The following is a 15,603-nucleotide window of genomic DNA, read 5'->3' on the forward strand; positions in this document are numbered from 1 at the left end:
TGAAGAGAAGTGGGTGGAGACCTAGCTCGTCATCTAACTCTCAGGATGTAGCCCATGAGCCCCCAACGTGTGGAGAGGCTGAGGCTAACAGAAGGCTGCCATTTACCTAAGATCTACTGCAAGGTGGTAAAGGAAACCAGAATGACCAGGAGCAAGCTCTGGGTACAACCAAGCCTCTCCTCCCCCACCCTGGGCCTGCCCGGGCCTGGCCTGGGCTCCACACTGTCTGGGTCAGGCGAGGATGCACCGCCAAATCCTCCTTGCAGGCTTGCCTCAGCACTATCTATCTCCTGGGCCTAGACCTTGCCCTGGCCCAAGTGACTGGTTGAGGCAGCTCTAACCCAGTGCCTGCCTCTGCCCCAGTCTGCTGGGGGCCTCCTGCCCTAGCCAGGAAGCTGTCTCCACACCTTCCCTTTGTCCCTCTAACCCCGACTCCCAAGGCAGGCTCAATTGTCTCTCCTTTCCCTTCTCCATCTGGAAAGCAAGGGATGGGGAAGGGAGAGAGAAGAGAGAATTGCATCTCATGAGAAGCGAGTAATGAAGGCTATTCTATATTTCCTGGAGACACGGAGGTCCATCAGTACAGGAGTCCTCTGTAAAATGAGGGGACTCCACAGGAAGAAGACACTGGAGCCCACGGATTCCTTTTTTTTCTTTTTTTAGTTTACTGGGGTGCACTGGGTCTTAATTGCAGGAGGTAAACTCTTGGTTGTGGCATGTGGGATCTAGTTCCCTGACCAGGGATTGAACCTGAGCCCCCTGTCTTGCGAGTGCAGAGTCTTAGCCACTGGACCACCAGGCAAGTTCCCCATTGGTTCTTACTTAGCAGAAGAGGTTGGATCCAGGCATAGTACCTGCCACAGCAGCGGGGCAGGAAACTGGCTAGAGGCAGTGACCTGAAGGATGAGGGCGGCAGGAAAAGGAAATAGTAAGTGTCGGGGTCAGGGGTGGGGTGGGAGATAGAGAATGCAGAACAGGTGTCAGCTTAAGAGCATAGTGGGGTGGGAACTGAGAAAAGGCAAAAGAGAAGAGGCTGGACCGTGCAGTACCTTGTTGGAGTAACGGGGATGACACCATTGGGGGAAAGGGAAATTAAGGAGTGACATGATCTTAGCTCCATCCTCCAACCCTGGCCATAAATGGTGGCAATTCGGTAAATGATATAGCAGACTGTAGCACCAGAGAGCCCAAGGGAAGTGCTGTTTTTTTTTTAAATCAAGTTTCAGAGCTTTGCTTTTTTTTAGATGTAAACATTTAATGTGTGCGTGTCACTCAGTCCCATCTAACTCTTTGCAACCCCATGGACTGTAGGCTCACCAGGCTGCTCTGTCCATGGAATTCTCCAGGCAATACTGGAGTGGGTAGCCATTCCCTTCTCCACCAAGGGAATTTTTAAGAAGAGTGATTGAAGTCAAATGCTCTACTGGAACCTGTGGCCAGTCTCACTGGAACCTGACTAAAACAGGTACCTTTGCCACTAAGGCCAACATCTGCTCACCCACACAGGCCAGCCAAGATCAGGACTGGGCCAGGAGGAGCTTTGACCTCCCCATCCCAAAAGCCTAGGGTGTCGCAGATACTGAGTTTACTGGTGCTTGGAAGGGATCAAGCACACTCCGGGGGAAGGGCCTGCCCAACTCCTACAGCAGATCTTCCTGGTATTGGGCAGGCTCATCCGAAAACCAACATTTGTGAAGAACGTACTGTTCCTCCTGCAGCATCTGTGCTTGCTCTTCCCACAATTCTGGGATTTTTATCCCATTCCCTTGGGCGCAAGCTTGAGAAAGTGGCTTGGTGTCTATTAAGCATGAGGACTCGGAGTTTTTAGACCCCCCTGGATATGGAGACTGCTTAGGAGAGATATTTGGGGAAGTGACGTAGTCATTTGGATGTGGTAAGCAGCCCACGTGGAGGTGATTCCTGGGAAAGAGGATAGAGCTCACAAAGGATTGGCTGACCCCGACCTGCAGCGCTCCTTTCTGAGCCAGACGGCATCTTTATGATGCAATATGCTGCGTGCCGCCCCCCCCCGCCCCCCGCCGGCCACCACTGCCGGCGGCCCCTTCCTCGGCGGCCCCATGCCATCCCCCGCCGCGGCTCGTGCTTCGGCGAGCGCGCCCACACCCGGCAGCCCTACACCGGAAGTCAATGTAGCCCGCGTCTCCGTCTCGGGTCCGACCTGGACCAGCCACTGCGGCCCCACCGAAACCTTGGGCGCCAGGTGGAGCCCGAAGGCTGACAAGGCCGCGAGCCCCAGCGAAGGTGCGACTCCTGATAAGGCCGTGGGGTCGCACAAGGCGCTGATTGCTGACACACCGGCGGCCGCTCCCGTGGCCATGGCTCCAGTTACAGCGTCAACGCCCAGCCTGGTCATCACCGTCCCGAGCGCGAGCCCCAGCACAGCCTCGGTGAAGGGTCCGGGTGTGGACCCGACAGCACACTGAAGCCACAAGCACCGCTAGACACGGTTCCCAAGAACGTGGCCAGAGGACGGTGCAAGCCCCAATGAAGGAAGTCACCCGCTGAGATGTCCTGTCTGTCCATCCGAAGGGGAGGGGTGGGCGAAGCCGCTGGGGAGACATGGCCCAGACTGGGTGTACAGGCCTGGCTCTCCTCCGAGGACCCGCCACCAGGTGAAAACAGGACTACATTTCCCAGGATGCAGCTCGGAGCTCCCGGCTTCCCTGCGGCCAATGATCGCGGGCGGGGCGGGGCGGCGGGATGTGGCAAGACGAAGCTGCGGAGATCCAAGGCGTGTCGGCTCTTCCCGGTGGGAACAGGAGAGCAAGCTGGCGGCTGAGTGCTGCCCACGACGCTTTCTCCTTGCAGACATGCCCCTCCCACGGGCCCAGTCTGGGCCACGGACGACAGTATAATAAGCAGGTGCCAGGAGTGGGGTCTGATCTGTGCAGGCCCTCTAGGTTCACTCTCCAGCCAGGGAGGTGCTGGGAGTAAGTTATAACAGCCAAAATCGGGGACCCGTGTTTACCGCAGGAAGCCTGGCTCCGGACTATAGGCTGAGGGTTGGACATTTATTCGAAACAGCCTATACAAGACATCTCTAGAGCAGGGGCTGTGGGTCAGAGTGGACCCTTGCACCTGCCAGCAGCTCCACCTCCCGGGCCCCCTCGGACTGCCCTTATAGCCCATAGAGTTTGCTTGGGCAGACAGCACAGGAAGCATCATATAGGTGCAGGCTCAGTCACAGGGCATTAGATGAAGCTCTTCTACCTGGAATGATTGGAAGTTGGCACAGCGGGCTAGTCTGTCCCTTTCCCCATGGGAAGTTCTGCCTCCACTAAAGTTAAGGCTACCCGGACGAAAGCAGGGTCAGGGTGAGGGACCCAGCAGAGACCTGGGAAACATGAGGTGGGTGTTAAGTCGGGCCTGGGAAGGGAGGAGAGATTGGGAGGGGTCTGATTAGGATAGAAACTGATGATCTTGGTTCAACCCCCAGATGAGTGCAAGGTGACTGCAGCAAACTTGGAGCCTCCCAGAAGAGGACAGTGCTCCCACCAAGGGGATGCTCTTAGCATAAGACCAGACCAAAGAGCCCAAGCAACTCCACAGAAGGGAAGGTCTGCTCAGGTCTGGCGAGCAGAGAGTGAAGTAAAGTATCCCTGGGTCCCAGGGCCCAGTCTCAGAGCAAGGAGCTGGGGACCTGACCCAACCCTTGTCCTAACATGTGGCTGTGTTAAGTAGGCAGTGAGCCTCCACTTGTGTGGGAGGTCATAGCCTGGGGAATTTCCACTTTTTGGCTGGGATAGGCCTGTAGAAAAAGCTGTTAGGGTTAAGAAAAAGGGTTACGGCCAGCTGCCAGCAAGTTTCGTAGAGTGCTCTGGGCCCCTCAGGGCTCTCACAGCAGACCTTTTCTGCAGGGCAAGTGCCCCCTAGGCTGGAGTTCTGACCTTGGGGAAAAGGTGGAACTGAGCTTGGCTAATCCCACACCCACTAGCATGCACTAGGGCCCCTGAACCAACCATGTGGGGAGGGGCTGGGCCCACAGGGTCCAGAATGGAAGGTGGGGGACACTGGATGTGGGGTGGGGTGAGACTGGAGGCACAGCCCCCAGGGTCCATGGTGTTCCAAAGTCCCCTGAGTTACGTGTTCAGCTGATGTAGACGCGGTGGAAGTCGTGGGCACCAAAGGCGGCGTTGCACTTGGGGCACTTCCTCTGGCGGGCCTCATAGCGGCCCCGCACACACTCAAAGCAGAAAACGTGGAAGCACTTGGTAAGGACTGCATCTTTCTTGCGGGTGTTACAGCAGGGGCAGGTCAACCGCGCCTGGGCCGGGCAAAGGTGTCAGCTCAGGAACAGTCCTGACAGTGCCCAGATCCCAAGCTGACAGCAAAAGGTGGTTCACACTCAGACCACCCCACAGCAGGCTGCACCTAACTCTCACGATAGCCCTGGCAGGTAGGGATAAGCACTTTCCACATGAGGAAACAGGCTGGGGAGCCCAGGTTTCAAATCTAGATAGTAACAGTCTAGACTGGAACCTGGTGGTGATGGCCAGTGGTAACAAGTCCCTGCTGAAGGTCAATCCCTGCTAAAGCTCAATGACCCACAGGCTCCAGCCTGAGCTCCTCCGCCCTGGGGCTTCATCCCTTGCCCCACTAGCCTTCTTTGGCAAAACCCCAATCCTGGCTTAAGCTGACTATTTACCTTCTACTTGCTAAGTCACAGCTGGGCATAGCAATGCCACTAGAAATCTGCTGTTCTCAACCCTCAACTGGGCCCATCCCTGGTGCTGCCCAGAGATGCTGCTATGGGCCACTTGATTAATTTCTCTCTATGGAGGTTTTATAAATCTCTCTTATCTTCAAATTTCCCACCTGTCGAAAGGTCTCACCTCCTACTCCAGATAGGAAATTCCCTCCACGCAGCATTCCCAATAATCTTTCTCTGTCCTGCCTGAAATCCCAGCCCAGTCCACTACGTCAGCCAGTCCCCACAAGTTATCACCTCTTCTCTAGCTCTCAGAATCCTACCCACCAGGATTTGACAGGCTCCACGGTCTGTAACTTCTCCAAAAGTCCTTCCCTTCTCCCCTTTCAGCTGTCTCCACCCCTACAAGGCCAAACTGCTCCAAAAGGTTGTCCTTTTACTGACTCACCCTCCGTCCTTTCTTCACTCCCGGTGAGTCTAGGTGATCTGACCTTCACCTCTACCCAATAACCATTCCCACCAAGACTGTCAAAGGCAAAAGGTGTCTTTCATCACTTGCTTCATGTGCGTTCTTGGCACTCTGACTCACTCACCCCTGCCTCCTCGAAACTTCCCCAGTCATCTCCCTCTACGTGGCTCTCCTTCCTTCTTTTTTAATAAATTACTTATTTACTTAGCTGTGCTGGGTCTTAGCTGTGGCATGTGGGATCTAGTTCCCTGATCAGGGATTGAACTAGGACCCCGGAATTGGAAGTGTGGAGTCCTAGCCACTGGACTACCAGGGAAATCCCTCCTCTGTCCATTATTCAAGCTTTGAGGTTGCTCAGGGAAAATGACCCGTTTCGTCTCAGGCCACAGGCCCTCCCTGAGTGACCAGTTCCACGTGGCTTCTGCCTTTGCCTCTGCTGACAATCCCCCAAAGCCTCTGTCTTCCACATCAGCCCTTCGCTTCGTCCTCCCAGACAGCCTCCCAAGAAGTCCCACGAGTAAGTACCTCATCCTCAATATACTTGAGACATAACTCTCCAGCCTAAAACCCTTGGATGTCTCCACACTGACTACTGAATAAACCAAGAATCTCAACCTGGCTCACTAACCTTCAGGATGGCCCCTCCCCACCCCCCAGGCTTGTGACTCATCAAAAGCTCAAGTTCTGTCCTCTTAGCTACCGCTGTCCAGCTGCGCCTCCAGCACGCCTCGCTCAACTAGGGGCCTCCACCTCCGCCTCTCCGTTTGCTGGACCCTTTCATCTCCATCCCTCATGGCCAACCCTGACTCTCTTCCGTTTTCCCCTGGAGGCTATGCCTTCAGGAAGCTGGCTGACCGTGCCCCACTCCCCACTGTGCCCAGGGGCTACTAAGGGCTTCCCCTGACTGCCCCCAACCCCTCTGGCCTTTGCCATCACACTGCTCATCACTCAGAGGAAAGAATTACTTGGCTGCCTCCTCCACCAGACTGTCAGTTTCAAGAGACCCAAGGTCAGGTATAGGTCCCACTCCTCCCACACTCAGCACTCTCCCTGGTATGGAGGATATGTGCACCACACTTGAGAGCTCTCTTGATTCTCCACAGTGGATTCTGCCCAGGTTTTGCTCTCCTACCTTATTTCTGGGTTCCCCGGACTACCCCCTGGAGCCCTCACCAACCCCCAATCTGAGATTTCCCAGGTTCACGGGGCAGAACTTAGCTCCACAGCCCTACCTTGTATTCCTTGATCTCCTCCTGGAGGATTTCATCAGCGTCTGCGTAAACTTCCACCTTCCTCTGCTTCTCCAGCTTGCGCCGCAGCCGGGAGATGTCCTCCTGGGGCAGGAGAGGGGGCAGGCTGAGTGCAAGGGTCCTCAATCCAAACCTGCTGGCCCCGGCCCTGCCTCCACCCCCTGCCGACCACACACCTGAGCCCTCTTGAGGTTGAAGCTCTCCTTCTCCCGTGCGGCCCGGCTCTCGGCCAGGCAAGGTTGGATCTCTCGCAGCCGTGTCTGCACGTGCTCCAGCTGCACCTTCAGGTCCTCGGCCAGTTGCGCTGCTTCCACGGCCTGAGGTGGGTGGAATGGGGAGGAGGGGCACAGCTGGCCTGAGCCTGGGGAATCAAGTGTGTGGAGCCATGGCCCACAGAGGCTTATGTCAACTGTCCAGTGGTTCCTGCTCTTGGGAGAAGTCCAATGTCTTCACTGAAACTGACTGTCTCCTGACCCCACCAGCCTCACCTCCTCGTCTTCCCCACTCCCAGCACTTCTGGCTCCTGACCTGCATAACCCTCTCTCCTGTCTCTGAGCCTCCACAGGGTTCTCTGCTCCCCTCAACTCCGCCAACACACAGACTTTTTCTCTGAAGTTCCCTGAAGCCTCAGCTCAAATGTCACCTCCTGAGAGAGGCTCTCCTGTTTTCCTTTCATACAGTTCTATTTCCTTCATAAGACATGCTGTGAGTTTCCTGGCGGTTGTGTGGTTAGAATTCCGGGCCTTCACTGCCGCAGTGCACTGCAGCCAAACAAAGACATGCTGTGATCTGAAACAGTGTTACTTAACCTGTGGGATTATCGGCTTGCTCTCTGCCCCTCCTAACTGGAAGCTCCCACTTCCAGCAGAGGTGATTTGTTCTTGTGATCTCCCCAGCACTCAGTGCAGTCCTGGTACACAGCAAGAGCATGACTAATGCTGCTTAAACGAATGGACCAAACAGATAGAAGTCCAGGAGAAGAAGAGAGATGAAAGTCCATGTTAAGCCTTTACCATGACCTGGAGGAGTGATGTCATTCCTAACTCTGTTCCCCTCAGAAGAACTACCACGGGCTAGAGACATTTCTTAGGGTTAATACAACTATGTAACAGAGACAGCTAAACAGTGCAGTGGTCATATGGGCTGTGGAGTCAAGGAGAGCTGGGCCCAAATTCCACTTCCACTCTTTCTTGAGCAAGTCAACTACCTCCCTAAACCTCAGCCTTCTCCCTCACAAAAAAAGAGATAACAATGAAAACTGCTGTAGGATTACTTTAAGGCGAAACATGACCCACCAGGGAAAGTCCTCAGCACAGGGTCTGGCACACATTAAGTGTCTGAGAGTGAACGGGGCTGTGCAGGGCAGCAGAGTCAGGTTCTGGCCCAGGTCATCTGCCTCACCTTCCTCTTGTTGAGCTCCAGGGCCTGGCTGCGCAGTGTCAGCTCCTTCTCCACACCCCCAAGGCTGCCCTGCAAGGCTCGCTCCTTTTCCTCCAGCTTCTGCACGGTCAGCAGCTGGGCATCCACCTGAGGACAGGAGTGGGGCCTCAGTGCTAGGGAGCCCCTGCCTCTCCAGTCCCACCCTAACAAGCCTGGAGCAGCCCTACCTGGGACTTGAGGCCAAGAACCTGCTCGCCCAGCTCATCCTTCTCCTCCCGCAGCAGCTTATGAATCTGGTTGGCTTTGATCCGCTCTGACATCAGCTTGAAGTTGGCGTCGTCCTTTTCTCGCAGCTGCTGGAGCAGCCGCCCGTTTTGTTCCTGCATGTCCTCAAAGGCTTGGCCCGTCACATCCATCTCTGACAGCAGGGCCTCCTCCTCCTGCAGCAAGTGGGCAGGGGCAAGATGGAACGTGGGAGATGGACAAGATCAACTGTAGGGAAACCGCAGGAAAACACGGCTGTACAAAGACCCCCAGAGTGGACCCAGGCCATGTGCTAGACCAGGAGGTTTAAGGAATGCCAACATTCAAAGCTGGGGGAGGGGTGGAGTGGGGTGGGGGGTCGCACCTGCTTGGTGGCACCCAACTTGCGCTGCAGGTGTTCGATCTGCTCCTCTGCCTGACGAATGCGCCGCAGGGCATCTTCGTCCGCAATCTTCTTGCTCTCCCTCCGATCCCTCTCCTCCAGCTCCCGGATGCGGCCCCGGAGTTCATCAACCTATAACCTCCAGGAGGGAGCTCTCTCATCACTGCTTCCTGCTAACCCAGGGCTCAACTCTGGTCACCGACTCCCTGCCCTGGGGCAGCCTTTCTGCACATCCCACAGACCCTACCTGTCCTCACCTCAGCCTTGGCCTTGCGTTCCGCTGCCATGAGCTGCACCTTATCCCGCTGTTCCTTGGGCGCAGACTTATACATGTCCAGCAGCAATTTCATCTCCTTCTGGCTTTCCTGGGCCTTCCTGGAGGAGGCACAGGAGGAAGGCTGGGTAAGTAGGGCTGGAGGTCACTGGGCAGGGGTGGGAGGGAGAAAAGAACAGGGCCTCACTTGAGCTCTACTCGGAGACTTTTGAGAAGTTCTGATTCCTTTCTCTTGGCCTCTTCCACTTTGGCCTTCTCCCGATCAGCCCTTGAGAGAGCCGAGGCTACAGATGGGGGCCCCAGAACAGGCCCTTCTCGCTCCCGAAGCTCCCGCTTGGGTCTGGCCTCAGGTTCTCGGCCCCGGGAAGAGGGTCCCTGGGCCCCCGGGGTCAAGGCCTGCGTCTCTTCCTCGGAGGGCACCAGGTCTTCCTTCTTCGCTGATGAGGTATTAAGGGCAGCGCCAGGCATGGAAGCCATCTCCTTCCTGGTGTCGGGAGCACCAACAGGGCCTGGCCCACCCTCTTCTTTCCCTGGGACTGGGGCACTGAGGCTGGAGTCCTCTGGGTGGCCCAGGCTGGGGATGGAGTGAGTAGAGCCACTGGCCTGGGCCCGGAGCTGCAAAGCAGGAGAACAGGGCTGAGGTGAGACATGCTCACTGGGGCCTAGCCACGGCCGTCCCCAGGCAGCCCGCTCCTCACCTTGGCAATTTCAGCCTGTACTTCGCGCAGTTTCCGCTTGTATCGCTGGGCATCCCCCTTTAGCTGGTGGTTGTGGTTCTGTAGGCTGCTGATCAGGTGGCGCATCTCGCGGTTGATGGGCCCTGGAGGAGCAAAGGAAACCAAGGTCAGACTGCTCCCTGGGTTAGGGGCCCAACCCCCCCGTGAGCGGAGAGGCAGGGCCAGAGCCATCACCCTCACTACAAAGAAGAGGACAACTGAAGCCTTATACAGACAGAGTGAGCTCAGCAGATAACTGAAGAAAATTCACTCAAATGTAATCTGATGCTGTGTGTTATTTTTGCTAATTCGGATTTCGCAAATATTTCCAGATTTCCTTCAAAGGAACACATAACTGAAAATTCACAAAAGTAAGTTAGTCCACTTCCTTTAGCTTTTTAAACAAATGTCATCTTCTTAGTTTCATGTCCCTGGCATTTCTCCTAATACCTCCTTATCTTCCCTGCTTGCTTTACTTTTCCTGGTATACTTGTCACTACCTAACATACATGTTCAATTTTCCCTTTGTTGTCTGTCCTCTCTCTCTGTAACACGGCTCCACAACAGCAGGGATTCTTTGTATTTTGTTCGCTGGTATAATCCCAAAGCTTAGAACTGAGCCTGGCTCAAAAGAGGTGTTCAATAAACCTTTGTAAAATGAACTAATAGAGAGGCACCCTAAAGGCCAGAGAATCATGGATGGGGCTGACAGCTCCTGTTCTGGCAGAGTTGGCACCATCAGCCACCTCAGGCAGCTGTAAGCCTCACTGCATCTTTGAGCCATGTGGTGGGGTCCCCATCTTTCACAGGGAGATGACGCTCTGTGAAAGGAAAGGACCTAACCTCTGGACAAGCATCGGGCCACATCAGGGCCCAGCAACCCCACAAAAGGCCCCACCTCAAAATTGTCCTCGCACATACCCGCCTGCTCATTGGCTGCCAGGTTCTGTTCAAACTCGATGCGCAGCATCTCGTACTCCTTGCGAACCTGGGCCAGCGTGTCCTCCAGCTGTATAACCTCGGTGCGTAGCTTCTTCTGCAGCCCCAGCTCATCACTCTGTGAGGTGAGGCATTAAGGACCCACACAAGCCCTGGGCTCATGGCAAGCCCACCTTCAACCTCAGAGGCTCAGGAAGAATTTATTCCCAAGAGATCTCTGGCAGGCACCCCGGGCTCTGACACACTTGACCCAGGAACAACCTGACCCAGAGGGCCTGACCCTTACCCCTGTTCCACGGGCATACCTCCATGTGCTCAATGTGCCTCAGGTGGGAATTCTTGGTGGCCAGCAGCAGCCCGCGGGCCTCATCCAGCTGGGTCTTCACTTGCAGAGACTCATTGTAGAGCAGTGAGAACTGTGCCTGCAGCATCCGGTACTCCCCTGTCTCCCGGACCACCTCCTCGGGAAGGCTCCGCAATGCTACCTAGGGGCAGGATGTCTGAGCTCACTCAGCAAGAGGAAGGAGAGCTCAGCGCCCACCCTACAGGGTAAGGCCTTCCCAGCCCCAAACACAACTCACCTTGAGGCGCTCATTGGTCCGCACGGCCCCCTGAAGTTCGGCCTGCAGCTTCTCTAGCTCTGCCATGCGGCTATTGGCCAATTCCTGATTTTCCTCCAACTCCGCATTCAGCATTTCAAACTGTGGAGTGGGGAGACCAGTGGGAGGCAGGGCCAGGGCATGAGGCGTGCATCCCTCACAGCCTCACCATATACTCTGCCCAAGCTCCCCTATATGGAGCAGTGATGGATTCTGAAGGCCCAAGGACAAACCAGACCCAGGCACTTTCCTAAGTGTTCCCAGTTAGGTAGGAGAAAATGTAATACTGCATGGTGAGTGCTGGGAACCAAGGCTTGTATCTGATAGGGGGTCAGGGAAGCCTTCCTGGAAGACCTGAAGAGCAAGCTGAGAAAAGGAGGACAGGGAACAATGACTTTGCAGCACCGAAAAAAGAAAAAAAATGTGCAGCGACAAAAGTGAGAGCAAAAGCAGGACATGGAATGGGACAGTGGCAGCAAGGCCCTTTTTCAGCTACACAACGAGAATGCCAAATGCCTCCAACACAACCAACACCTCTTTCCTCAGTGGTACTTTTAATCCCTTGGACAGCAAGGAGATCCAACCAGTCCATCCTAAAAGAAATCAGTGCTGAATATTCTTTGGAAGGACTGATGCTGAAGTTCCAATACTTTGGCCACCTGATGTGAAGAACTGACTCATTTGAAAAGACCCTGATGCTGGGAAAAATTGAAGGCGAGAGGAGAAGGGGACAACAGAGGATGAGATGGTTCGATGGCATCACTGACTCAACAGACATGAGTTTGAATAAACTCTGGGGGTTAATGATGGATAGGGGGGCCTGGTGTGCTGCAGTCTATGGAGTTGCAAAGAGTTGGACACGACTGAGGGACTGGACTGGACTGGACTGGACTGACTGACCGACTTTTAATCAACTGATATACGATTTACCTACTTCTTGTTAACTCCCCAACTAGAACTTAAGCTCCAAGACAGGTTTCTGTTTTGTTCTCCAAAATAACTGCTTTCTACACAGTAGCTAACATTCAGTATTCAGCAACTATTTACTGAATACAGATATGAAACAATAAAACAAAGAACACTGTGAGCGACAGGCAAAGACCTTCAAGACCCCAGCTGATGTTTGTCCTTAATTCTAAGGGGGAAGTTCAAGGGTAGAGTAGAGAAAAAGTTGCAGGAGGGACCAGGAAGAATGCTGCTGCTCACCTTCTGCATGCTGAGTGTGATCTGGCCCCCCTGGAAGCCTGAAGAACTCCCAGACACATAGTAGCCAGAGTTGAGCTGTGGAGAGAAGAGATGGACACGTCCGTGTGGAGAAGAGAAGTTAGGGCCCCAAGTACTCTGTTCAGGCTCCATCTGACCCAGCGCCTGAGCCTCACCTGCTCTAAGGCTTCTGCCAGGTGCTTATTAAGTTTTTGCTCTCGCTTCCGCAACTTCTCAATGTCCCACTGCAGGTCCTCTACTGTCGTCTCCATCTCCAGCACTTTGGTCTCTGCAGATGTCACTTTATCTTGGAGCTCAGAGTACTGGGGACAATGAAGGGGACAGAGGCTTAGATGACAGACTTGGCTCTCTGAGATCCTTGGGTGTCCAACTAATCCAAACCCTGTCCTGGTTCCAATCCCACCCCAAAATCCCAACTCCCACCTCCAATGAGATTCGGTGGTGCTTCTCCTGTAGTTGGGTGGCCAAGTCCTGCAGCCGCCGATTCTCACGGCCCAGTTCTCGGGTGCGTGCCCGAGCCGCCTCACCGGGGGGCTCACTGTCCCCTGGGAAGGCAGGGCTCAGGTAAGAGCCAAGTCCAGGGCAGTGGGTCAAAGCACTAACTCATTCTGGAGTCTGCTATATGCCCAGTGTGATCCACCAGCTGTCTTGCCACTTTCTCATGACAAAGCCAGGAGTCTTTATCCCCACTGTACAAAGGAGGAAACCAGCTCAGAGAGGAGAGCCATCTGCCCAGGACACCTGGGCAGGACTGACAGAACTAAGGCTGGGCCCTTGATGCTATGCCTTGGATGGATCAGTAACTGCCACTAAAATTTGTGAAAAGTGCTCCCAAGAGGTCTCCAGCCCTAAGGGAGGAGGACCCCCTCCCCCAGTATCAACAACTCCTTCCACCCATCTCTCTAGATCTCAACTCCAGAAATCAAAGACAGATCCCCCACTGACAGATTAATCCTTCTCCTGAGAACGTGGCTGATTTATCCCTTGGGGAACTGTGGCTGCCTCTGGGCTAGGAGCACTGAGGAGGGGATACCACGGGCACCTCGGGGGTGGGGGCATAAAGGACTAACCTCGGCTGTATACTCGCTGACAGAGTTCTTCCACCCGGCGCTGCAGGCGGTCAGAGGCCTCCACAACACGGGACACAGCTGCCTTGGAGAACTCCATGCGGCCCTGCAGCTGCAGCTCCACCTCCTCACTACTGCTTGCACCAAGGGCTACCACAAAAGCCAAGGCTGGCTCACTGAGAGGGGGCCGCAGCTGCATTGGCAGGGGTTCTGGGAGGGACGGACAGACCCTCGTGAGGACAACAGCAATAGTCACCACTACTCTGTACCAAGTTCCAGACTGAACCCTTCAGCACTCTACAGCTTACTAAAGCAACACAACCAACACCTGCAGGACTGTGTGATCCCCATCTCAAAAGTGAAATAACGGAAGTTCAGGGAGGCAGTGTCCCTAAGGCCAGAGAGCTACCACACCACTTCCTCAGGGAAGCCTTCTCTGCCTTCCCCTATCTAAACTAAAGTGCACACACACTAACTCCCTTTCAGCTTCCCCGCCCCCCCACTTCTTTCTTGTGGTTTTAATCACTTCCTTCGCTAATGGTTGGGGCAGTAAGTTATCTCTTTTTTGTTATTTTTGTCTCCTCCAAATCTACAGCAATGCCAAATACAGTCAACATTTAATACTTTTCTGAACTCTAGGTGTCAAGATGTGAACTGCACTCTTAACCATATCACTCAAATTTCAAAGCCTGTGTTCCTACCCACTGCCCTTTGTGGCCTAGATATGAAATCAATTGTGTGTGTTAGCAGGCAGGGAATTCAGCAGCCTAATAATATCAAAGTCCCCTCCTCTCCAGGACCTTTCCCAGACCTTAATTAAGCTTCCCAGATCCTAGGGCTCTGGCCCTACCCCTCAGTTCCGAAGTCCCTGGCTCTGTGAGAGGGGTCTCATCACGTGTCGGCCCCTCCTGGGTCCCAGGTGCCTCTGTCCCTGAAGACAGCTCCCCCTGGCTCTCATGGTGTCGGAGAAGGGCTTCCACAGTTTCATCCAGCTGAAGGGAGAAAGCACCAAAAATGTTATGAATCCCTCAGGTGCTTCCCAGCCTGATAGTCCTTTCCTAGTAGCTGCTGCTGCTGCTAAGTCGCTTCAGTCGTATCCGACTCTGTGCGACCCCATAGATGGGAGCCCATCAGGCTCCTCCGTCCCTGAGATTCTCCAGCCAAGAACAGTGGAGTGGGTTGCCATGTCCTTCTCCAATACATGAAAGTGAAGAGTAAAAGTGAAGTCACTCAGTCGTGTCGACTTTCAGCGACCCCATGGACTGCAGCCTATCAGGCTCCTCCACCCATGGGATTTTCCAGGCAAGAGTACTGGAGTGGGTCGCCATTGCCTTCTCCATTCCTAGTAGAGGGGTCTGAGGACTGGCAGCTGGATCAAGCCCAGGTCTTCGAAAGAAGAGCGGCATCCACCTGGGCCCAGTAGCGATTGACAATGAGGAGGGTGGCGTCATCTGTGGCCTGCCGCTTCTCCAGCTTCTCAATTCTTTCTCGGAGTTCGTCTTCACATGCCTGTCTCTGTTCCAGCCGCTCTGCAAGTTTCTTGTTCTTGAACTGCAGAACCTTGAGGTCCATCTCCTCCTACCAAGGAAATAAAGGGGCCAAGAAGAGGGTCAAGCAGGGCCCAAGGACCCAATCACAGAGAAAGACAAGAAAAGCAAATGCAACGGACAGGAGTAGAGAGCTTCCCCAGATGAACTGCCATTAGGATTTAACGAAGCTCAGTCACCCACAGAGAAAGCGTCTCGATTGTGAGGCGGATCATGTTCTGCTTCTGCCTCTTCCTACTGAAGTTTTTGACAAACCACACGCCCTGTGGGAACCCGTTTTCTTATCTGTAAAGGGAAGGCTGACGTTGTGTCCTCTGTTTCCTTCAGCAGAGTGTTCTGTAAAGTGGATCTTGCTAAGCTTGGGGAATTGGGAGTTAAGTTCAGGACGATGTGGAGGGAAAACAGATGAGAGTTCTAGCAAGTTTTGAGGCAGGAACCCACGAACCGTGGAAGAGATGCCTCCCAGGCGAATGGGCTCTATGAGCGTGGTGGTGGTCTTCTCCTCGCGGCTCAACTTCTTCTCCGGGGGCCCCGAACCCCCATCCCCAGCGGCGCGTTTGTTGCCGGGTCCAGACATGGCCGCGGCAGCGAAGAGAGGAGCAGGGTCTCCCGAGGGACGTCAGGCAGGTGGAGGCTGCACTCCTATCACCTGCAGAAGACAGAGCGCAAAGATGTGGAGGCGGCCGGAGCTCCGCAATCACGCAACTCCCCCTCACCTACCAGAGGGTCCCCGCCCCGCCGGCCCTAAGCCCCTCACCGGCAGCAGGATCAGCCCACGGGCGCCATCTTGGACTCCACCGGACGTCACTAGCCTCCCCAGCAC

At 54.7% G+C, this 15,603-nt stretch overlaps 1 protein-coding gene across 1 annotated transcript; it reads right to left on the reverse strand.

Annotated features, from left to right (window-relative positions):
- Positions 1-3,011: 3,011 nt before the first annotated feature.
- On the reverse strand, positions 3,012-15,586 carry RNF40 (ring finger protein 40). Its single transcript, XM_052654966.1, has 20 exons — positions 15,538-15,586; positions 15,226-15,429; positions 14,644-14,811; positions 14,084-14,225; positions 13,237-13,443; positions 12,590-12,711; positions 12,322-12,468; positions 12,149-12,223; positions 10,925-11,044; positions 10,649-10,828; positions 10,326-10,461; positions 9,387-9,508; positions 8,876-9,303; positions 8,672-8,789; positions 8,397-8,546; positions 7,996-8,208; positions 7,790-7,915; positions 6,565-6,705; positions 6,371-6,472; positions 3,012-4,285 (listed from the first exon to the last, which is right to left on the reverse strand). The coding sequence occupies exons 2-20, from the start codon at positions 15,355-15,357 to the stop codon at positions 4,109-4,111; spliced, it is 3,006 nt and encodes a 1,001-aa protein (XP_052510926.1). The 5' UTR covers positions 15,358-15,429; positions 15,538-15,586; the 3' UTR covers positions 3,012-4,108.
- Positions 15,587-15,603: the final 17 nt, after the last annotated feature.

This window comes from Budorcas taxicolor, chromosome 2 (assembly GCF_023091745.1).
Source record: "Budorcas taxicolor isolate Tak-1 chromosome 2, Takin1.1, whole genome shotgun sequence".
Lineage (NCBI taxonomy): Eukaryota > Metazoa > Chordata > Mammalia > Artiodactyla > Bovidae > Budorcas > Budorcas taxicolor.

What these genes read in the sequence shown, in the direction of transcription:
- RNF40 (XM_052654966.1), bottom strand. Translation starts at nt 15,357, where the DNA reads ATGTCTGGACCCGGCAACAAACGCGCCGCTGGGGATGGGGGTTCGGGG. An exon ending in GGACCAATGAGCGCCTCAAG is followed by an intron (nt 10,829 to 10,924) that starts GTGAGTTGTGTT and finishes TCCTGCCCCTAG; the next exon opens with GTAGCATTGCGGAGCCTTCC. An exon ending in TCAACCTCAAGAGGGCTCAG is followed by an intron (nt 6,473 to 6,564) that starts GTGTGTGGTCGG and finishes CTCCTGCCCCAG; the next exon opens with GAGGACATCTCCCGGCTGCG.